The sequence below is a fragment of the Macaca thibetana genome, chromosome 6 (genome assembly GCF_024542745.1).
Source record: "Macaca thibetana thibetana isolate TM-01 chromosome 6, ASM2454274v1, whole genome shotgun sequence".
Classification (NCBI taxonomy): Eukaryota; Metazoa; Chordata; class Mammalia; order Primates; family Cercopithecidae; genus Macaca; species Macaca thibetana.
Window position 1 is genome coordinate 49880816 of NC_065583.1, and position 24713 is coordinate 49905528.

Here is a 24713-nt window from a genome sequence, read left to right on the forward strand (position 1 = left end):
AATTCTCCTGCCCCAGCCTCCCAAGTAGTTGGGATTACAGGCATGCGCCACCATACTGGCTAATTTTTTGGAGATGGGGTTTCACCATGTTGGTCAGGCTGGTTGGGAACTCCTGACCTCAGGTGATCCACTCGCCATGGCCTCCCAAAGTGCTGGGATTACAGGCGTGAGCCACAGCGCCCAGCCACACCTGGCTAATTAAAAAAATTTTTTTGTAGAGATAGGGTCTTACTGTTGACCAAGCTGGTCTGGAACTACAGAGCTCAAGCGATCTGCCTGCCTCTGCCTTGCAGTATTGGGATTACAGACGTGAGCTACCACGCCTGCCCAAAGTATTTTTATCCAGCCTTCCAACCATATACAAGTTATTTCCTAAATTTCTCTGAGGATTGCATCCCATTGTACAAGCTTCGTTATCCTGGAGGGGGAGTGAGTGAATGGATGGGGGTGCTGAAAATTTATAAGATTAGTTTGCTCCAAACTCTGGTATATTTTGGTTCCATGGGTTAAATAAGACTGTGAGGTCACATGTGAGCAACGTTTTTCTTTTTTTAGAAAGCGTTTCTTCCCTGTAACTTGGTTAAAATTCCACAGTTCCTCCCTTCTTCACACCTAACCATTAAGGTAGATTAAAAATCTAAATAATTAGCGTAAAAGTTTAGATATCTGTACATACATGTCTTTAGGCTTCCTGACTTCGTTGGTTTCACCTGATTTTGTTGGTTACCAAGGAAACAGCCTAACTCCTGAGCCTCCAATCGCTAGCTCTTCCACGAGACTAATTCCTGATATCAGGGTTTGAGGCACTAGTACAAACTCTGCCCGCAGTCCCTGCCCGAGGTCGTCTTTGCGGGGAGCCATGGCTGTGGCAGGGGTCCCGGCAGGTTCCTCCACCAGTCCCTGTGAGCCAGCCCCCGCTCTGTCCAGATCCCAGACCTCTCGCGGGCCGGAGCGGCCTTCTAAGGGCGGGCCTGGGGTCCTGGACTCAAAGTCCAGCCTTGGCCGAGGCCCCACGGGTACGCTCGTGCGCCTTCCGTGCTCCAGGGGCCGCCAGACTCTCCCCGGCGCGGAATGGAGGTGTGAAGCCGCAGAAGCTAAGGAGGGGCTGACAAGGGAGAATAGGTTGCCCATGGTTCCCTACGCAACTCTGTGGGTGCGGGGAGTCGAAGGCTTCTGCACTCCAAGGCTCCTGGCATCGTCCCCGCGCCACCCTGGCGCAGCCTCTGATGGTAGCCGACAGCCTCACAGAGGAGGATCGAGACTGAGCCTGCTCCCCCTACACATCCCTAGCCACCTTCCAGTCTTGTCCTCTCGGCACACGCCCCGCCCCGTGAGCTGCCACGTGACGGGAAACGCCAGTGAGCCTAATGGAGGTAGCTCCACCCCACGCCCCCGCCTTGCCCCTGCTCCGCGCGCCGCCACGTGATGCGGCCCACCTCCAGCCAATGAGCGCCGGCCTTGCCTCGCGCCCCGCCCCGCGCGCCGTGGCCGTTTGAAGTGACTAATTTCTGTCATATGACTGAGGCGCCCATGGGGGTGGCGGGGCGGCTCTAGGAGCAGGGGCCTACCAAGCGCCCAGCGGAGCGACCCCTGCCTGGCCGTGGGGAGCATGGCCCCTACGCTGTTCCAGAAGCTCTTCAGCAAGAGGACCGGGCTGGGCGCGCCCGGCCGCGACACCCGAGATCCAGATTGCGGGTTCAGGTAGGGCGCTGTGGGGCGGGGGTCGCGGAGCCGATGGCCTTGTGGACTCTGGGCTCCAGGGGTGTTGGGGCCTTCGGTTTTCCGACCCAAGCGGAAGCGCCGCGCCGAGACCAGCATCTGGTCCTCGGTGGGGTGGAGCCGGCTGCTGGCTCGCGCTGAAGGGTTGGAGCGAGGTCCTACCTCTTACCCCACCCGCCTCGCCGTTGCCCCTTCCCCCTTCTCCCGTCGGTTTGTTTACTACCTGACCCCAGCCACGCGCGACTCTGCTCCTCCGGATCTAGCACCGCGGCCTGAGACTTCGGGTCCACACGCCTTCCTGGCACCGAGTAGAGTTGGGCGCGGGCTGGATTGGACCTCAGCCGCCGTACTCCGGGCGGCGAAGTTCTCCCCTCCTCCCCGTGACCAGTTGTCCTCCGGGCGCTGCGTTCCAGCTCCGTTGGCGTTGTGGAGAGAGCGGCACGTTTGGCCAAGCTTCTGAGTTGAGAGACGGCTGGAGGAGCAAGTAGGCAAGGTGCCGTTCTTTCAGGTTTCTTGGACGCTAAAATTGGAGGTGTGCGGTAACCGGACCGAGCGACCTTAATGTTATCGAAGGAGAAATGTGAAACTTGAGTTTAGAGTTACTACTGAAGCAAGACAACATTAAATGAAATCTGGCCTTGGAATTGGCCGTAGATTCTTCCTCTTTAGAACTGTTACTGAAAAGGAGTCTTAAAAATTTAAAATGTTAGCAGAGCATTTTGTGGTGTTACAGGCTTTGTTGATTTTTCGTTGTAGTACCTGTTGCTGGCAGAGTAGCTTTTCAGAATTGTAAGATTTGATATAAACCTGAATTCAAGGTGAAATTTAGTCGTTAAACTACACCTGAGGAGATTATGTCCAAACAGCCTTTGTAAATATTGCAGTGTGGAAACTTGCAAATGTAACTAGGCTAAATGTCAAATACCACACAAACTTGGTAGGATAGCAAAGAGCCCAGTTGTACAACAGTAGTAGAAACAACAAAAAAAGAGAGAATCTGTCAAATTTTGGAACAGGCAAAGTTGAAATGATTGTGCCACACTGGTTTAAGAAATTTTGCTATTCTTAAGATTATTCACTCTCTCTTGCTAATGCAGATCTCATCAGGAAACATTCAGTAAATGCATATGGAATTGAAGACATTTTTCTACGTATCTCTCTTTTCCCCTGAAAAATAAATGTGTCATGCTCATCTGTCTCTCTCTAAACATTTCTTTAGTGTTTTTCCTTTGAAAAATGAAAGTGCAGCTTAGATGATACTACATTGAGCCATCTACTAACTCAAGCGACAGTAGGAAACAGGTTTCGATAGGATATTTCAAAGGTGGCATTTGAATAGACAACTGCTTTCTATTTCTGGGCAAAGATTGACTTTGGGTACCTAGGTTTACAAGGGTCTCAAGTCGCTCATATGAAAAAACATTTTCACGTCTGTTTTTCAAAAATGTAAAGTCTACTATATAGTTGCGTAATACTATTTTACAGTTACCAAAGAACTTTCTCATCAGTTATCTTATTTGATGTTTCACAACAATCTTACGAGATAGAGCAAGTAGCAGTGCAGATAAGTATATATTTCTGCCAGTGGAAGTAAGAATTATCTGTAAGCCCAATAACTGCAGTACATTATAGAATTGCTCACTTTAAAAATAAAACGTGTGATTGTGAGCAATGAAAACTGATGAAACAGAATAGGCATATCTGAAGGAAAAAAAACCATTCTGGTTAATGTCACATAGCTAATAACTTACAGATCTAATCAACCCAGGGTTTTTAAAAAACTATTTCATTGAGCTATAATTTATACACAATAAAGTATAATACATTTTAAGCATACATTGTATACAGTTGTATACCCACCACCCCTATGAAGTTTTAGAACACTTCCATTACCCAAAAAGTTCCCTCATGCTCTGTTGCAGCCTAACCCCTCCTCACCCAGGGCAGTCACTGATACTTTCTGTCATAATCTTGTGTCTGGCTTGTTTGTTGCTTTTATTAGTTCCCTCTTTTTTTTTTTTTTTTTTTTTGAGACAGGGTCTCTGTCAACAGGCTGGAGTGTGGTGGCGCGACCTCGCCTAAAGCACCGTCAATCTCCTGGGCTCAAGGGATCCTCTCACCTTGGCCTCCCAGAGTTCTGGCCTTACAGGGATGAGCTACCACACCCAGCTAGTTAATTCAATTTTATCACTGAATGGTATTCCATTGTATGGCTATACCATGATTTGTTTATTCACTCACTAGTTGGAGGACATTTGGTTTGTTTTTTTTTTCCAGATTTGGGCTATTATAAATAATGCTGCTGTTAATGTTTGTGTATAAGTCTTTATGTGGACATATATTTTCATTTCTCTTGGGTAGATACCTAGGAGTAGAGTTGCAGAGTCATATGCTAAGTGTTGTGTTTAACATAAAAAATTGTCAGACTTTTCCAAAATAGTTTTACCATTTTGTGTTCTCAGTAGCAATGCATGAAGATTACCGTTTCTTCACAATATCTTCAATATTGATACCATTTTTTAATTAAAAATTTTTATTGTAAAAACCATATAAAATTTACTTTTTTTTTTTTTTTTTTTTTTGAGATAGGGTCTCACTTGTTGCTCAGGCTAGAGTGCCATGATACAATTAAGGCTCATTGCAGCCTTGACCTCCTGGGCTCAAGTGATCCTCCCACCTCAGCCTCCTGAGTAGCCTCCTAAATATCCTCCCACCTTGGCCTCCCAAAGTGCTGTAATCACAGGCGTGGGCCACCATGCCTGGCTGAAATTTACCGTCTTAATAGTTTTTTTATTCTTTTGATTATAGCCGTTCTAGTGGTATCTTGTGGTTTTAGTTTGCATTTCCAAAGTTCATATTCAGCATCTTTTTATGTAACCCAGGTTTTTGAGTAGACTAACATTTAGTTTTCATTCTAGTATACCATGCTTTCCTTGTTGGAATCCTTTTTTGGGTGTTTTGTTTTGTTGTAGTCAGCCTAACGCCTAAGTTGTTAAATCAGGCTTGGGTGTAGTTAGCCATTGGCAACTAACCGTAGCTCAGTTCCTAAGAGGCGGTTCCTAGAGTAACCGGTATACAAAGCCCAGTAATTGTAAGCCACAGTAGGACTCTAGAATAGGAGAGACTTCTGATAAAGAAGCTTTAGGAACCTTTCTGTATTGTCTTCTATGGTTATCCCATTAGAAGAGATGGCCAGGGAATACCCACTTCCCTTGTCTTCACTCTAAGGTCTCTTACCATATAGAGTTCTATGTGCTTATCTAAGATTCTTGAACTGGAGATGAATTTGAAAAATATGGGGAGGGTATTTTTTCAGTCATTTAGAGAATTGAGACAGTAATGTGTTTTCTCCATTTAAAGAATTTGGGGGAAAAGGCACTTTCTAGGAGAAGATACTGCTTTATGTTTTCTCCATTTTCTTCCAGTAGAAGTAAGAAATATAAACCCAATAACTATAATACATATAGAAATTATTGTTTTGGGCTGGGTGTTGTGGCTTATACTTGTAATTCCAGCACTTTGGGAGGCCGTGGCGGGAGGAGTGCTTGAGCCCAGGAGTTCAAGACCAGCCAGGGCAACATGGCAAAACCCCTGTCCCTACAAAAATTACCAAAAATTAGCCAGGTGTGGCAGCGTGTGCCTGTAGTCCTAGCTACATAGGATGCTAAGGTGGGAGGTTGCCTAGCCTGGGAGGTTAAGGCTGCAGTGATGAGCCATGATTGCGCCACTGCACCCTAGTCTGGGTGACAGAGTGAAATCCTGTCTCAAAAAGAAGATTGTTTTAAATAACTTCCTGAAAACTACTTTGGCAAGGAACGTTGGTTTTGAAGTGAAATGTTTGTAGGACATAATTAATGTTTGGTTAAATAATACCTGGATTTTTGTTACACAGGTTGAGTGTCCTTTACCTGAAATGCCTGGGACTAGAAGTGTTTTGGATTGTGGAATTTTTCAGATTTTTGAATACTTGTGTATACATAATGTGTTTTTTCAGAGGTGGGACCTAAGTCTAAATATATACCTCGTACACATAGCACATAATTTATACGATACTTTTTAATGATTTTGTGCACAAAGTGTCGACTGCATTTTGACTCCTCACATGAAGTCAGGTGTGAAGTTTTCCACTGTGGTGTCTTGTCAGTGATCAAAATGATTTTGGATTAGAAATGCTCATCCTGTATTCCAAATATATGAACATTTATTCTGATTCTTTATATCAGGGATTCTTAATGTACTCAGCCTTTTAATTGGTCTTTCTGTGATCCCACCTTTTTCCAAACTACCCTCAATATGTCATACATTTTAAAAAGTGCCATTGTGACTGGGCGCGGTGGCTCACGCCTGTAATCCCAGCACTTTGGGAGGCCGAGGCGGGTGGATCACCTGAGGTCAGGAGTTTGAGACCAGCCTGGCCAATGTGGTGAAACCCTGTCTCTACTAAAAATACAAAAATCAGCTGGGCGTGGTGGCGGGGCGCCTGTAATCCCAGCTACTCAGGAGGCTGAGGCAGGAGAATTGCTTGAACCTGGAAGGCGGAGGTTGCAGTGAGCTGAGATCGCGCCATTGCACTCCAGCCTGGGTAACAGGAATGAAACTCCATCTCAAAAAGAAAAAAAAACTGCCAATTGTGGTCATGAACAGCAGACAAAATGAGACAAAAGGATGTATAGCATTTAATATCTTCATAAGGTTTATTTTAAGGATTCAGAGATAAGTCATGTAAAGAACTTAATGTGGTGCTTAGCACATGGCTTTCAGGAACCAGAAGTAGTTGTTACTGTTAATGATATCAGTCTTGTGTAAAAACCACTTAGTTTGGGCCCAGACTTATTAAAGAATGTCTTTTGCCTATTCTGCATAGTGTGGCTTTTGCCAATTCGCTAGCTTTTTTTTTTCCTGTCCAAATGACATTTTTTAAAAAGCCACTATAGTATTATTGTTAATAGAATTAACAGAAATTCCTTAATACAAGCCATTCTTAGTCCATATTCCAATTTTCTGTTATCTCAATATGTCTTTTTATGGTAAGTTTGTTTGAATCAGTCTTAAGAGTCTATATATTATTGCATTTGCAGTTAGGCAGCTTAAGTAAGTTTTATTCTATAACAGCCCTCCCCCACTTAAATGTGAAATTTCCCACATTCTGTGTTTGGCTTTTGCAGTCGTATGGTTTCCCAGCAATATGTGGTTTAGAAAGCCCCCTCCAGGCAATTCTGATGCTCAGGTTTGCTGTAAGTTTGCTATAACTTATTCCTCTATTTCTTGTCTTTCCTGAAAGCTTGAAGTTAGATTTAGATATTTTATCATATTTAGGTTCCCTTTTTTTTTTCAATAAAATTATTTTGTAGATGTTGTGTACTTCCTCCTCATCAAAGTTACATACCTGGTTGCCTCACTTGTAGTGGTTTCAGGTGGTATCAGCCTTATTCTTCTATTACATAATACCCCCTTTAACTAATGATTTTAGCATTCTTTGTTGATGATTGCCTGAATTCATTATTTTGTTATTTCGCAAAATGTATATTTTGCAAAATGGTGATACCCTGATTCTCTAATTTTTTGTGCATTTATTTGCTGGAATAACTTTTATGAACTATTTAGTTACTCCTTGCTACAGAAAAGGGAGCATAAAAGATGATTTCCTTGTCATTTTCCAAAGTAATTGGTAATGAGTTGTTCACTGAAGGTTTTTTGTTGTAATTATCATCTTAAAAGATTATCATGAGCTATTGGATTTTAGTGTGTTTTAATCCACTCCTGTCAAATTGTCTCATATTTGGCCAATGGAAGCCTTTTTAGGTTGACTTCTGTTTCTTTTTGACATGACCTCATTAATCTTTGTTAACTTCTTGCTTTCTTCTGGCCTGTGTCTTAATCTACACTCCTCCTTCTAAGAGTTTATCACCTTGGATTTATTTTGATTCTGGGATATGCCAAGCTGTACTGCTCCCTATTCTTGACATAGTCCCTTATACCTTTTTGTTTGGCTTTTTTGTATTGAACATCTGGGCTTATTCTAATTACTCCTTGCTCCAGGAAGCCTTTTCTGATTTCTTCCAGACTAGAGTAGGTCTGACTGTAACTTTGTTTCATAGCTTATTGCATGTCCTTCTGTGACATCTGTCACAGTTGTCATTGTCCACGTCTCTCTTTGCTTATTTGAGCCCTCTCTTCAGTGTTAAGCATCAAGATTTATTTTGTAGTCAGAACTCTGTAAATTTGCCTAATGGATTGTGTGTGGGGAATAGATGCCTAGGTTTTTGACTGGAGCAACTAAGTAGATGCCTTTTTTCTTTGAGACAGGTTCTTGCTCTGTCGCCCAGGCTGGAGGGAAGGTGCGATCTTGGCTCACTGCAACCTCCACCTCCTGGGCTTAAGTGATCTCCCCACCTTAACCTCCCGAGTAGCTGCTGGGACTACAAGGTGTGGGCCATCATGCCTGGCTAATTTTGTATTTTTTGTAGACATGGGGTTTTGCCATATTGCTCAGGCTGGTATAGAGGCTGCTCTTAAACACGCTATCAAAAATAGCCACCTTCTCTCCATTTTCTGTTGGAACACACACTTTATATCCATTATAACTCTTTTAATATTTTATTATAATCTGTCTCCCCCAAGTTCACATTGTTGTGCCAGTGGACAACACAGTGCCTGAGCGTATGCTGAGGAAATACTTGTAGAATGAATGAATGAAGTAACAATTTTAAGGGCAGAGGGAGAGGGTCAAAAGTTCTGTTTTGGATATTTGGTCTAGTTTTAATTGCAATTGAGATATGACACGTAGAGATGACAGTTAAATAAAGTCAATCTGGAGTTCACAGTAGAGATTGGGATTGGAGATACGAGTTTGTGTGTATGGTTAGTATTAAAACTACAGAATGAATGAGATCATCTAGGAAAAGGGTATAGATAGAGAAGGGGAAAGGACTGAGGGCTTTGCCCTGAGGATGTGTGAAAATACACAGATCTGAGAGAGGAAGATATACAAAGAAGATAGATAGGGAAAAGCCAGGGATCTGTGGTGTTAGGGAAGCCAAGACAAGGAAGTGTTTAAAAAATGATTGAGTGATAAATTGTTTGTATACTGGTTGCTGACAGGTCTTGTGAGATGAGAAACAGAAAAGTGTCCATTTGTCAAGATGGAGGTAATTGGTGACCTTGATGGTTTTTTGGTAGGGAGGATAAATGTTTGGGGGGAAAAGTGAGATAGATGTGGAGTAAATGTGAGAAAATGGCCCCACTACTTAACTTTCTATTTATTATTTCTATAGGAGAAATAATCTGTAGTGCTGAGTTATTTTTTCACTTTCAGCTTTCTGATTTTATGTCACATTTTGAGCTTCTGAAGTTCTTAAAAGTTAGCTTCATAATATTACTAACAATTTTAAGAATCATTTTTCAGAAGTTTTGTTTTTTAAATGGGATTTTAAAAAATTTGTCATAACCAAAAGAATTTTTATTTTACTTAGTTTATTTTAAATATATGTATTTTTAATTGATTGGATACACTTCCGAGCCTCTTGTAACCACTATTCTACTCTACTTCTATGAGATCAACTTTTTTAGTTTCTACATGTGAGTGAGGACATGTGGTATTTGTCTTTCTGTGCCTGACTAATTTCATTTAGCACCATGTCCTCCGGGCTCATCCGTATTGCCTCAGATAACAGAATTTTATTCTTTTTAATGGCTGAATAATATTCCATTATGTATATATACGACATTTTCTTTATCCGTTGATCTGTTGATGGACACTTAGGTTGATTGCATATCTTGGCTAGTGTAAATACTACTGCAGTAAATATGAGTGTGCAAATATTTTTTTCGACATACTAATTTTCTTTCTTTTGGATATATATTCAGTAGACAGATTGCTGGATCATATGGTAGTTTAATTTCACAGTAAGAAGTGCAAATACTATAATTTTGGTTGTTAATTTGATCTGCTTTTTCATCCCTAAGTAGTGGAATTAGATTTGTTTTTTAAACTAGGTTTATTGAAAAAAAGAGAAAAATACAGCTTTAAAGTGTCATTTATGAAACTTGGATACTTTCTTTTTTTTTTTTTTTTTTTTTTTTGAGACAGAGTGTCATCTAGGTGCAGTAGCACAATCCCGGCTTACTGCAACCTCTGCCTCCTGGGTTCAAGCAATTCTTGCACCTCAGCCTCCTAAGTAGCTGGGATTACAGGCACGTGCCATCACACCCGAAAATTTTTGTATTTGTATTTATTTATTTATTTATTTACTTTAATTTTTTTATTTTTAGTAGAGATGGGAGTTTCACCATGTTGGCTAGTCTGGTCTCGAACTCCTGACCTCAGGTACTCCGCCCTTCTTGGGCTCCCAAAGTGCTGGGATTACAGGCGTGAGCTACTGCACGCAGCCTTGGATCTCACGTCTTACTAACGTAATAATTATGTTAAATCCTATTAATTTTAAACTTGCTTAAAATAACTTCCCATGTAAAACATAAGATAACCTCTTTTATTTTAAAGGAGTCCTAATCTACCCTCTCCGGATTTTGTTTCTGTTTCTGGGACCACCATTCTTAGTCTACCAAGTTGAAAATCAGAGATCATTGTTTATTCCTCCTAGTCTTTGATTGCCACATTTGCTCATTTGTTAAGTCCTGTTGATTCAAATTCTTCAGTAGCTTCAGTTCGATTTTATTTTCCACTGTCATCACCTTATACAAACCGTTGATGCCTTTCTTAAAACTTTGCTATTACTTTCCCACTTTTCCCCTCCACAACATACTGCTTCTTTTCTCAGCAGGGAGATAGGGTCTCACTGTGTCACCCAATCTTGAGTTGGAGTTCAGTGGCGCAATCCTAGCTCACTGCAGCCTCAAACTCTTCACCTCAAGCAGTGGTCCCACCCTGGCCTCTCAAAGTGTTGGGATTATAGGTGTGAGCTGCTGCACCTGGCCCCACACTGTTCTTCTGAATTGATTTTCCTAGGTCATAATTCTAATCAAAACACTCAGAAATCTTGACTCCTCATTGCTTAAATAGATTGATCTGCGCTGCACACTGTTTTATGTGCTTTACACCTATTAACTCATTTAAATCTCACAATAGCTTTATAAAGAGGTCTGATTATCCCTGTTTCATTGATGAGGAAACAGGCACAGAGAAATTAAGTAGCTTGCCCCATGTCACATGACTACTAAGTGACGAAATTAAGATTTGAACTCAGATGTTTAAGTTCTAGAGACTTTGTTCTTAACAAAGTTCAAAGTCCTCAGTTTGGCTTATCAGCCTTTTATAGAGTTGTAGCTGGTGTGATCGACTTGATGAGTTCAGATCCATGCCCCTGTACTGCGGGGTGTCTGTGTGTGTGCTTGCATCTCTTAATTCTGAAATCAGACCACTTGGTTTTCAAACTGGAGTTCTCACACTTAATTGCTGAGTCCTCAGGCTTCATTCTCTTTTGTCATGAGGTAATGCTAGAAGCAGTGCTTCTTGCTGTTATCTCATACCACTCTACCTAGGAGACAAGACTCTGTACTCCAAGATTTTCGGCAAAAGTCCTAAACTCGGTGCTGTTTATATCTCCATTGGACTTATTCATGGTCATCATGACCTGATTGGCTTAGGCATAGACTACCTATTTTGGTTACTGTGGCAAGGGGAGTGGAGTTGCTCTGATTGTGGTAGTACATCTGGAGCTAGTAGTGAGGTCAGTCTCCCACAAAATGCTGGTTGAAGAGGAGGAAGTAGATACTGAAGAGATAGTCCCAGTATTTATGATACCTACCTTCTGATAGTTGTTTTGAGGATTAAATGGCATAGTAGGTACTCAGATGTTAGAATTTCTTCCCACATCCCCTGCTTTAGTTCAGTATGTGCTGTTATAACAGAAAACCACAGACTGAGTAATGTATAAAGAAAAGAAATTTATTAGGCTCATAGTTCTGGAGGCTAGAAAGTCCGAGAGCATGGTGCTTGCTGGCAGCTGGTGAGGACTGTCTTACTGCATCATCCCGTGGAAAAAGGCATTACACGGGCAAGAGAGTGCAGGAGAGAGCAAGAGGGGGCTGAACTCACTTTTATAACAAACCTACTTTGGAGATAATGATCTTAATTCCTTCCTGAGGGCAGAGCCCTTATGACCTAATACCTCTTAATAGTCTCACCTCTCAGAATTGTTGCATTGAGGATTCAGTTTCTGACATGTGAACTTTGGGGGACACATTCAAACTACAGCACTCTAATCCCCAGTTTCTCCTTTCCAGTCTTCATTTTAGTTTGTCCTCTAGTCGTGGGCTCTAATTAGGACCATTTGATGTTTCTTGAGAATAATCTGTTTCTTGTGTTTGCAAACTACTTGGAATACTTTGGATGTGACGTATTTTACAGGTCCAATAGAACCCACGTTTTTCCTGTATTTCTTCATTGTGGCAGATATTTGCTTGTGTTTTAATTGCGTTTTTATGTATCTATATTAATACTTCACTAGATTGTAAGTTCTGTAAGGGCACAGCCTTTTTCTAACTTAGTGCTGTACTTCTGGTGTCCAACTCAAAGAATGCATTCAATAAATATTTGATGAATGAACAAATGAATAAAAATAGTCACTGAACTGAAAAAGTTCTAATTCATTTAACAAAGATGCTTCTGTTTTGAGTTGCTTGCCTAAAGTTATTCATTCAATGAGCAATTTAAGCAGATTTTTCTTTGACATCATTGTTTGTCAATTTAAAGGAAGATTTTATTTATTTTGATTTTTTTAAACATTGCAAAGGTGGCCTCATTTTCCAGAATAAGTTTCCAGAATAAATTTTGGAATTGGTTATGACTCCCATAAATATGGATTTTGTATTAATTTTGATTAATTTCTAGTTACTTTAGAATATAAAATACAAACTGCATATTTGTAAATAATAGACATTATTTGTGAATAATTTAAATATTAAAAAATAAATCTTTTTGAAGAAACAGGGTCTCAGTTTGTTGCCCAGGCTGGGCTTGAACCCCTGGCTCAAGCGATCTTCTTGTCTCAGCCTCCGAAGTAGCTGGGACTACAAGTGTATGCCACTGCAACCGACTGATATTTTAAATTTTTATTAATGAAATGCCTGAACATTTTTTAAAGATTACATAGTAAAGCCCCATGTTAACGTACCAGCTGTGACACTATCAGTTCCAGTCATGGAACTCCTGACTGGCTAGATGGCGAAGCTCATTACTTGTTAATTTTTTTTTGTTTTTGATACAGAGTCTCTGTTGCCCACGCTGGAGTGCAGTGTCGCAATCTTGGCTCACTGCAACCTTGCCTCCCAGGTTCAAGTGATTCTCCTGCCTCAGCCTCCTGAGTAGCTTGGGATTATAGGTGCCTGCCACCACACCCGGCCAATTTTTGTATTTTTAGTAGTGATGGAGTTTCACCATGTTGGGCAGGCTGGTCTTGGAACTCCTGACCTCAAGCAGTCCACCTGCCTCAACCTACCAGCGTGTTGGGATTACAGGTGTGAGCCACCATGCCCAGCCTACTTGTTAAAATCTGACTCAAAATATTATGTGTTGAATTTTGCCCTGCCCAACAGCATTATAGCAGAAATTTACTTATGATAGTAGTTCCTTGTCCCACTGTGCCTCAAACCCAGTCCTTATCTTAGAGGCAAACTGCTTTTTCAGTTACTTTGCTGTTTTTTTTGAGTATTTACTTTAATATTTTAATTATTATTATTTTTTTGAGAGACAGTCTCACTTTGTCACCCAGGCTGGAGTGCAGTGGCATAGTCATGGCTCAGTGCAGCTTCGATCTTCCGGGCTCAAGTGATCTTCGCATCCCAGCCTCCCAAGTAGCTGAGACCACAGGCAAGAGCTACCATGCCCAGCTAATTTTTATTTTTTGTAAAGATGGGAGTCTTACTTTGTTGCCCAGGCTGGTCTCGAACTCCTGGGCTCAAACAGTCCTACCATCTTGGCCTCCCAAAGTGCTGAAATTACAGGTGTGAGCCAGTGCACCCGGCCTTCTTTTATAGTTTCAAACAAATTGAATATATAGTTTATTATTGATTTATTCATTATCTCCTGATAATTAAAGATTTAGGTCTTTAACACATACATACATATATACCCTTCTTCATTCTTTCAATATTAGAATTTTTGGTTAAATGATCAAAATTAACTATATTGTTGTATTGTAAATGTCTGTTCACTGATGAGCTAAATGTATTTTATGTTTTCTTTCCTTTTTCTTGAAGGTAATTGCTGAATTTTTGTATGTTTTGTTTTGTTTGAAATCGTTAGTATTTCTATATCCTTCAACAACTCCATAAAACCTCTAAAAAGAATTTATCTCTTAGTAAATTATCTGACAAATAATTGATCAGTTCATATTGTTTCCTCCTGGATATGTCCTTTTTTGGAACCTTCCAGCTTTCTCTGGCTCCAGTCTGGACTGCTGGCCCTGTAGGTATGCTCCCTAGTGTTGTCAGGAGGCTTCCTTTGTCTTTGTCTTAGGAATTACTTTGCCCTTTTGTTGTTGTTGTTGCTGCTGCTGCTGCTTCTGCTGCTCTTCCTCTGCTGCTGCTGCTGCTGCTGCTGCTGCTGCTCCTCCTCCTCCTCCTCCTCCTCCTTCTTCTTCTTCTCCTTCTTCTCCTTCTCCTTCTCCTCCTTCTCCTTCTTCTCCTCCTTCTCCTCCTTCTCCTTCTTTCTCCTTCTCCTTCTCCTTCTCCTCCTTCTCCTCCTTCTTCTTCTTTCTTCTTTCTTCTTCTTCCTCCTCCCTCCTTCCTCCTCCCACCTTCCTCCTCCCTCCTTCCTCTTCCTCCTTCCTCCTCCTCCTTCCTCCTTCTTTTCTTCCTCCTCCTCCTTCCTCCCTCCTCCCTCCTTCTTCTTCCTTTTTGTTTCTTCTTCTTCTTCTTTCTTCTTTCTTCTTCCTTCTTTCTTCTTCTTCCTCCTCCTTTCTTCCTCCTTCCTACTTCCTCCTCCCTCCTTCCTCCTCCTCCTTCCTCCTTCCTCTTTTTTCTTCTTTTCTTCTTCCTCCTCCTCCCTTCTTCCTCCTCCTTCCTCCTCCCTCCTTCCTCTTCCTCCTTCCTCCTCCTCCTTCCTCCTTCTTCTTTTCTTCTTCCTCCTCCTCCTTCCTCCCTCCTCCCTCCTTCTTCTTCCTTTTTGTTTCTTCTTCTTCTTTTTTCTTTCTTCTTCCTTCTTTTCTTCCTCCTCCCTTCTTCCTCCTCCCTCCTTCCTCTTCCTCCTTCCTCCTCCTTCCTCCTCCTTCTTCTTTTCTTCTTCCTCCTCCTCCCTTCTTCCTCCTCCTTCCTCCTCCCTCCTTCCTCCTCCCTCCTTCCTCTTCCTTCTTCCTCCTCCTCCTTCCTCTTTCTTCTTTTCTTCTTCCTCCTCCTCCTTCCTCCCTCCTCCCTCCTCCTTCTTCCTTTTTGTTTTTCTTCTTCTTCTTCTTCTTTCTTCTTTCTTCTTTCTTCCTCTTTCTTCTTCTTTCTTCTTCTTTTTTTTTTTTTTTTTGTTGGGGCCAGATTACCCATTGACTGGCTTCCATGGCTTCTTCCTCTTTGGATTATTCCTGTGTTTCAGTGGACCATACCTATCCAGGAGTGAGTGGGTGGGAGATAAATTTTTGAGACTGCAAGTCTGAAAATGTCTTAGTTCTATCTTTAGGCTTGGTTGGCAGTCTGCTAAGTACACAATTCTAGATTGAGATTCATTTTAAGTCAGTAATTTGAAGGCATTGTCCTATTGTCTTGAGATTCCAGTATTGCAGCTGAGAAGTCAAAAGCCATAACTGACCCCAAGAAGCTTTTTGGGGGTTTTCTTGATTTTTCTCTTTATCTTCAGTCTGAAATTTCAGTGATGTACCTCATGATTTTGTTTATTTTTGTTTTTTAATTCATTTGCTGATATTTGATGGGGCTTTTAATCTGGACACATTTTAGTTCTGGGGATTTTCTTACATGATTTCTTAGATTGCATCACTTCTTTTTAGAACTTTAGATCCTCCAGGGAGAGTCTCCTGTATTGATCTTTCAAATTTCTTGTTTTTTTTTTTTTTCTCCTCTCCTAATTTCTGACTTAGCTTTCTATTCTACTTCTAGGAGATTTCATTTTTGGGGGGGTGAAGTGTCTATTTTTATGTCAGTTATCATGTTTTTAGTTTCCAAGAGCTCATTCTTATTCCTTTTCATAATTCTCTGTTTTCAGATCTGTTTCTCAGCCTCTTTCTCGGAAGTCCTAATGACCATGAGTCTGGTATTTCTTTGACAGTTTCTGAAGAGAATACACTTCTGTTCTGTGTAAAGGATGGGGCTAGAAAAGGGAACTTCATAGTGTATAAGCATATATAGGTGATATTGCATGTTTAATTCTAGGCCAGTAAATATTGCCAAAAAGTAAGCTACACAAATTTTTTTGTTTCCTAGTGCATATAAAAGTTACATTTACACTACACTGTAGTCTGTTAAGTGGGTAGTAGCATTATGTCTTAAAAAACAATGTGTACCTAACCTTAATTTAGAAATAAGAAACAGGCCAGGTGTGGAGGCTCACCCCTGTAATCCCAGCACGTTGAGAGGCCGAGGCGGACGGATCACTTGAGGTCAGGAGTTCGAGACCAGCCTGGCCAACATGGTGAAACCACTGCACCTGGCCTAGCCTCCACTTCTAATTCTAATTCTTTTGCTATTTCCACCACATCTGCAGTTACTTCCTTCACTGAAGTGTTGAACCCCTCAAAGTCATTCATGATGGTTGACTTTCTTCCAAACTCCTGTTAATATTGGTATTTTGACTTCTTCCCATGAATCATGAATATTTTTAAATGGCACCTGGAATGATGAATCCTTTCCATAAGCCAGCCAGCCAGCCTGCCTGCGTGCCTACCTGCCTCCCTCCCTCCCTCCCTCCCTCCCTTCCTTCTTTTTCTTTCTTCATTGAGACAGGGTCTAGCTCTGTTGTTCAGGTTGGAGTGCTGTGGCATAATTTTGGCTCACTGCAATGTCTGCCTCGCGGGCTCAAGCCTCCCATCTCAGCCTCCTGAGTAGCTGAGACTATAGGTACTGCCACACCCGGCCAATTTTTGTGCATGTGTAGTTTTTTTTTTTGGTAGAGTCGAGGTTTCACCGTGTTGCCAAGGTTGGTCTCAAACTCCTGGGCTCAAGTGATCCTCCCGTCTCAGCCTCCCAAGGTACTGGGATTACAGGTGTGAGCCACAGTGTCTGGCCTCCAGAAGGTTTTCAATTTTATTTTGCCAGATGTATCAGAAGAATCACTTATTTGTGGCAGCTGTAGCCTTACAGAATGTATTTCTTTTCCTTCTTTTTCTTTTTCTTTTTTTAAGAGACAGGGTCTTCCTATGTCGCCTAGACTGGAATGCCATGGTGTGATCCTAGCTTATTGCAGCCTTGAACTACTGGGCTTAAGTGATCCTCCCACCTCAACTTTCCAAGTATCTAGTACTGTAGGTGTTTACCACCATGCCTGGCTAATTTTTTTTTGATTTACATAGAGTCTTGCTATGTTGTGGAGGCTGGTCTTGAACTCCTGGCCTCAAGCAGTCTTCCCACCTTGGCTTCCCAAAGTGTTGGGATTTACAGTCATGAGCCACCACACCTGGCCCTAAAATGTATTTCTTTTTTTCTTTTTCCTAAAATGTATTTCTTAATTAGTAAGACTTCAAAGTCAGAATTACTCTTTGATCCATAGGCTGCAGAATGGATGTTGTGTTAGCAGGCATGATAACAACGTTAATTTCCTTGTACATCACCATTGGAGCTCTTTGGTGACAAGATGCATTGTCAATGAGTAGTAGTATTTTGAAAGGAATCTTTTTTCTGAGCAGTAGGTCTCAACAGTGGGCTTAAAATATTTGGTAAACCATGCTGTCAGCAGATGTGCTGTCATCCAGACTTTGTTGTTCATCTATAGAGAATAGGCAAAGTAAATTTAGCATCATTCTTAAGGGCTCTAGGATTTTCAGAATGGCAAATGAGCTTTGGCTTCAACTTAAAGTCACTAGCTGCTTTAGCCCCTAACAAGAGAGTCAGCCTGTCCCTTAAAGCTTGGAAGCCAGGGATTGATTTCTCCTGTCTGGCTATGGAAATCCTAGATGGCATCTTCTTCTGATATAAATAGGCTGTTTTGTCTACACTGATAATCTGTTAGTTAGTGTAGCCACTGTCATCAGTTATCTTAGCTAGATCTTCTGGGTGATTTGCTTTTTCACCTTGTAATTTTATGCTGATGGAGACGGCTTCTTTCCTTAAACCTCATGAACTAACCTATGCTACTTTCAAACTTCTTACCTCTCTCAGACTTCATGGAGTTGAGAGAGTTAGGGCCTTGCTCTGGATTAGGCTTTGGCTTAAGGAACTATTGTGGCTGGTTTGATCTTCCATCCAGACCATTCAGATTTTCTCCCTATCAGCAATAAGGCTGTTTCACTTTCTTACCATTTTTTTATTCACTGGAGTAGCACTTCTGATTTCCTTTAAGAACTTTTCCTTTGCATTCACAACATGGCCAACTGGTGCAAGAGGCCTATCTTTTGGCCTGTCTCAGCCTTCCTCACTACGCTTGATCATTTCTAGCTTTTGATTTTAAGTGACAGATGTGCAACTCTTTCTTTCACTGGAACACTTAGAGGCCATTGTGGGGTTATTAATTGGCCTAATTTCCATATGGTGCATCTCAGGGAATCGGGAGGCTCCAGAAAAAGGGGAGAGATGGGAAACGGTTGATGGAGCAGTCAGAACGCACACAACATTTACCAATTAAGTTTGCTGTCTTATATGGGCGTAGTTCCTGGTGCCTCAAAAACAATTACAATAGTAACATCAAAGATCACTGATCACAGATCACCATAATAGGTAAAATAATAATGAAAAAGTTTGAAATATTTTTAGAATTACCAACATGTGACACAGAGGCAAAAAGTGGCATGTTCTGTTGGAAAATGGAACCAACACAGAGTTGCCAAAAACCTTCAATTTGTAAAAAAAAAAAAAAAAAAAAAGCAGTGATAATCTAAAAAGTACAATAAAGCGGAGCTCAATAAAATGAGATGCTTACATAGACTTTTGTTCTGTGCCTTTTTCCTCCATCCTTGAAGGTACCTTATGCTTCCAGGGACTTTGCCTCTCTGGGTTCTGAGATGAATCCTTTGGTTGCTCATTGACACTCCCGTATGTAGACATTTAGGATATAGTTGCTTGTGTTTTTGAAAACTCATTTGCTAGATTTGCTAGTTTTCATCTTTAAACTATTTATTGAAGTCTCTACATTTGATATTTTCCTGTCGTAGTCTCTTTGTCTTATACATATATATATTTCATTTACAGTCATTTTAGTGGGATTTGAATGTGTCAGTGTCCCTTGCTTACATGGATTTCCTGAAAAATTTTAAAGCTTTTTTAATTGTTACTATTTTTTTGCTAGAGACAGTGTTTCACCATATTGCCCAGGCTGGTCTCAAAACTACTGGGCTCAGGGGATCCACTCACCTCAGCCTCCCAAAGTACTGGGATTATACACATGAGCCACTGCACCCATCCTTAAAGCTTTTTATTACGAAAAATTTCTAACAAAAATGTAAAGAGCATGCTCTAACATCTACCATTACCCAGATTTCACATTTATCAACATTTTTGGTTTTTTGTTTCATTTTTCCCCCACCTTATTTTAAATATACTATTACTGGGGTTTTTTTTTTGGTTGTTACTGTATTTTAAAGCATATTGTAGACATCCTATCATTTCTTTTTCCTTTTTTTTTTTGAGACAGAGTCTCACTCTGTTGTCTAGGCTGGAGTGCAGTGGTGCAATCTCGACTCACTGCAACCTCAGCCTCCTGGGTTCAAGCGATTCTTCTGCCTCAGCCTCCTGAGTAGCCGGGACTACAGGCGCACGCTGCCACACCTGGCTAATCTTTGCATTTTTTTTTTAACTAGAGACGGGATTTCACCATGTTGGCCAGGATGGTCTCGATTTCCTGACCTTCTGATCCACCGGCCTCGGCATCCCAAAGTGCTGGGATTACAGGAGTAAGCCTCCGTGCCCAGCCACATCCTGTCATTTCATGTATACATCCTTGAATATGAATCTTGAAACAATTACTAATAGATCTAAAAATGAGCAATGACTCTTTGATTTTTTTTTTTTTTTTTTTTGAGATGGAGTCTCGCTCTGTTGCCCAGGCTGGAGTGCAGTGGTGTGATGTAGGCTCACTGCAAACTCTACCTCCTGGGTTCACGCCATTCTCCTGCCTCAGCCTCCCCAGTATCTGGGACTACAGGTGCCCACCACCACACCTGCTAATTTTTTTGTAGTTTTAGTAGAGACAGGGTTTCACTATGTTAGCCCGATGGTCTCAATCTCCTGACCTCATGATCCACCCACCTCGGCCTCCCAAAGTGCTGGGATTACAGGCGTGAGCCACCAAGAAATGGCTTTTTAGAGTTGGATGTTTGAAATAGGATCCCAAGGTTCACATACTCATTTTTCTATAGAATGTTCCGTATTTTGGATTTGGGTCTGATTTCTTCCTCACAGTATACTTTACCTTGTTCCTCTCTCTACATTATTTTCTTTAAATTGGGAGTTAGATCTAGAGGCTTGATTAGATTCAGAGTCAGGTTTTGTTTGTTTGTTTCCCAAGACAGTGTCATCGGTGGTGGTATGTTGATTTTTCTGTTTTTGTTTTTGAGAGGGGGGTCTTGCTTTGTTGCCCAGGCTAATCTTAAACTCCCAGGCTCAAGCAATCCTGCAGCCTGGGCCTTCCAAAATGTTGGGATTACAAGCGTGAACCAAAAAAACAGAAAGCACCAGAAAGTACAGAACCTCTGGTTGTCCCATTTCTAGTGGTGCTAAGATGGATCAGTAGGTTTATGGGGTGTCAACCTGATCCCTCCATTATAGGGTTGCCTATCAACCATTCACCTGATGGTTTTAGCATCCATTGATGATTATTACAATAATACTTATTTCAGTGATGCTCAAATTTTAGCATTCATCAGAATCACCTGGAGGGCTAGTAAAAACTTAGAATGTTGGGCCCCACCCCCAGGAATTTGTATTTCTAACAAATTTCTAATTAGTGCTAATGTTGTTAGTGTAGGGACCACACTTTGAGAACCACAATATGATATCATTAGTGGTTGCAAAATAATGATTTGATAGTTTGCATTTCTTCTGAAATAAGTTTTTTCAGTAAAGATAGCATACATGTTTTATTTACCAATTTTCAAAATAATCATTCAGTGTTCTAGCAACTTTCAAAGGTGATCAGTAAACTTTTTTTGGTTGATATTTCCCTTTTAATTTTTTTAGTATTTGATTCAGTCTGTTGCAGTCATGATACGTTTTTGTGACTCATCTTTGGCCGGTGGGAGCCTTTTAGATTGGTACCTATTTTCTTCTTACATTAACTTAGTAGTTTTTTTCGGTCACCGAAGTGTGCTATTCCAAGCATGTTTTTACGACAGGACCATTTTTCCCAGTGATCCCAGTTCCTTTTGGTAGGAACAGCAATTAGTGATCACACTGTATTCTAGAGATCTTCATTCTCACTGGCCATCATTATTTCTAGGTGTTTTCAGAGGACAAAACAGAGGCACAAAATTTCTCTTGTTCAAAAAAAAAAAGTTAACTCTTAAAGTTCCAATTCAATTTAAATTTTGTTTTAATGTTTAAAATGTTATATTTATTTTATGTTGAAATTTCTGTTTTCTAACAGTGTTACTATATTTAGTTTATTTTATAAACACACACACACACACACATATATATATATAGTAGCTTCAGAATAATAATAGTGCACCACCATGCCCTGCTAATATATCTTAGACAATTTTTTTAGTAGAGACAGAGTCTCGATATGTTGCTTTGACTGGTCTTGAACTCCTCAGCTCAAGCGATCCTCCCACTTCATCCTCCCAGAGTGCTGGGATTATAGACATGAGCCATGCACCGGCCTAAAGTACAATTTATTGAAGTATAACATGTATTCGGAAAAGTGCGTGGATCATAAACATACACCTCAGTACAGTTTCTCAAAGTGAACCACTTTGTATGATAAGCACTCAGATGCAGAAGCGAACTGTTACCAGTGTCCTGGAACCTACTTCATTTGCCTTTCTAGTCACTCTCCCTCATCTTTACCTGGGGTAACCACTATCCTGACTTCTAACAGTATATATTAGTTTTGTCTGTTTAACTCTGTGTAAATGGAATTATGTTCCAATTTTAGTATATGTGCTGTGGGAGCAAGCCCAGTGGAATCATACTGTAATCACATACTACTGTGTTAGGCTTGTTTTCAAGGTATTTCAGATTTATTCATATTGTCACATGTAACGGTTGCTGCTGTTTTAGTATTTTGTTGTGTGAAGATGCAATTTACCCAGTCTATTGGTGGAGAATTGTTTTTCAGTCAAAGGGTTATTTCTAATTTTTGATTATTAAGAATAGTGCTGCTATGGATATTTTCGTATATGTCTTTTGGTGGACAGATGCTGAATACTTTGATAGTTTCTCTTCAGCATTTCTATGTTTGGAATATATGTTATATGACAGTTCCAAAGTTACACACATTGCATTCCTAAATGTGTTGTGTAATACACATTGCACATGTGTCAGAATTACATGTTTAACCCCAATGTAATTATGCATGTAGAGGATATAGATAAAACTACACTTTACCATGTAAAATATGCAGAAGTACACCAGTGACGTCAATTTTGCTGTAGTTGCAGTAAGCAGTGCAGTTCTACAAATTTACTATTTTAAAACCATTTTATCAAACTTTCTGGATGCAAATATGCTGCCAAGGAACTCACAGCCTAATACATGAGTTAAGATGTGAACATAGCATACATTATTTTGCATTGCGCTGAAGTCATTTAAGTATCAGAAGGAATGTGTGAAGTGCTGTAGTAGATAAAAAATGTGGTGTATCTATAGATAAACAGATTAAAAAGGTAAGAGAATGTAACTTATAGCAAAATATTTATTTATTGCTTATGTGTCAGGCAGAATTTTAAGGACTTTAGATATATTTATTCATTTAATCCTCAAAACAACTCTACAGGGCTGGGCTAGGTGGCTCCTGCCTCTAATTCCAGCACTTTGTGAGGCTGAGGCGGGCGGATCATCTGAGGTGAGAAGTTCGAAACCAGCCTGGCTAACATGGTGAGACCCCATCTCTACTAAAAATACAAAGATTAGCTGGATGTGGTGGCGGACGCCTGTAATCCAGGGTACTCAGGAGGCTGAAGCAGGAGAATTGCTTGAACCCAGGGGGCGGAGGTTGCAGTGATCCGAGATTGCACCACTTCACTGCAGTCTAGAGGAAAGAGCGAAACTCCTTCTCAAAAAAAAAAAAAAAAATTATATATACTTATATATATATATATTTTATAAATTCAATATGGAATTATTAGATAATTGATACATATTTTTAAATGAACTGTTTTATTATCCTTACTGTTATATTTGTGTATAAAAGATGCTTTGGGATTTTACTTTTTTTCAGTACATGCATACTGACAAATGTTTACATGTTAATTTAAAAAGCTTGGAGGAAAGATTATTCAACTTTCTGAAAACATAGCATACACAATAAATAACTGTTTGCCAGGGGGCAAAAAAAGCCCTCTTGTCTTCTAGTACCAGTTGGTATTACGTAGGTTTGTTTGCTGTCTCATATCTTATTTATAGTAGTTTGGAACTGGAAACTAGATACTAAACAAACAGTAATGTTCCACTGTAGTTTAACTGTGCATTAGAATCCTTCTTTGATCATAAGTATTTTTATTTAAGCATATGCTTCTGTGAAACTAACAACTTTTGAGAAACTGGCGACTTGCTTGGATCAAATCAATTTTTACATACCTTAATACTGAAACAATATGTAGCACACCTAAATGTACTGAGTTGTTTAGATAATATTTATAAAAGCTTTGTAACATTACTAATAAGTTATAAAATAATAGAAGATACCATTACTGTTAGAGAGAGAGCATGAGGAAACATTTATGGGTATCATATGTCTGACTTTAGAAGCTTCGCAGACTCCTTCCTCTCAAGAGAAGAGCTTCTGTTGGGAGAAATTTCAAATTCCATGACTGTGTTTATTATATATACTAAATATTCTAAGGCACTCAGAATTTGCAAGTGTTTAAAAATCATACTAGTGGATAATTTTAGTTGTGTGTTTATTCTTTTATTGATCTTTAGCAGCTGTCTAACCTTGCTTTCCTCCTTGAACATGGAGACCAAAGCGTTGGGATGACTTCATTTTATGCTAGAAGTTACCTTTATTAGTTAGCCTGATTACTCTTTTATAATAACAGAGAACCTTTGTGAATGAATTTTTCAAAATCTTACAGAACATATGGGAGGGTGTGAAATGAACGATAGGTGTGTGACTTTCAAAAGTTAATCTGAAAGAGTTCTTAAAAATCTAAGACTTGTTTGGTGTTACTTTTTTAGAGGTAACATAAGATGTTATATCCCATATACCGCCTTTGCACTATTTGGAAAATAAAGACTATTTTGACTTTGTTTTAAAAATGCAAAGGAGGCCAGGCACAGTGGCTCATGCGTGTAATCTTAGCAATTTGGGAGGCCAAGTTGGGAGGATGGATTGAAGCCAAGAGTTCAAGACCAGCCTAGGCAACAAAGTGTGACCCCTTGTCTCTACAAAATATAAAACAATTAGCTGGACGTGGTGGCACCCACCTGCAGTGCTAGCTACTTCAGAGGCTGAGGTTGGAGAATTACTTGAGCCCAGGAGTTCAAGGTTGCTGTGAGCTATGATCATGTCACTGCACTCCAGCTTGTTAAAAGAATGAGACTCTGTCTCAGAATGCAAAGGACTTAAACAGTTGACTTCAAACATAATTGTTTCATTCGTTTGGTAAACACATGTTGGGCACCTCCTCCCCCTGCTCCCTCTTTTTAATGCCAGCCACTGTACTGGGCCTTCATAGAAGAATGGGATCCTGTAGAGAATGAGATTTAAGAATGATTAATGATTC

General features: G+C 40.4%; 1 protein-coding gene across 2 annotated transcripts in view; it reads left to right on the forward strand.

The window, feature by feature from the left end:
• The first annotated feature begins 1424 nt into the window (after positions 1–1424).
• FNIP1 (folliculin interacting protein 1) overlaps positions 1425–24713 on the forward strand; it is a 159202-nt gene continuing 135913 nt past the window's right edge. The window contains exon 1 of one of the 2 annotated variants that reach the window (XM_050792741.1): positions 1425–1701. In XM_050792741.1, coding sequence (XP_050648698.1) covers positions 1610–1701 — 92 coding nt within the window. In that variant the 5' untranslated portion in view covers positions 1425–1609. The remainder of the gene's footprint in view (positions 1702–24713) is intronic. The other variant, XM_050792743.1, reaches the window with a different exon arrangement.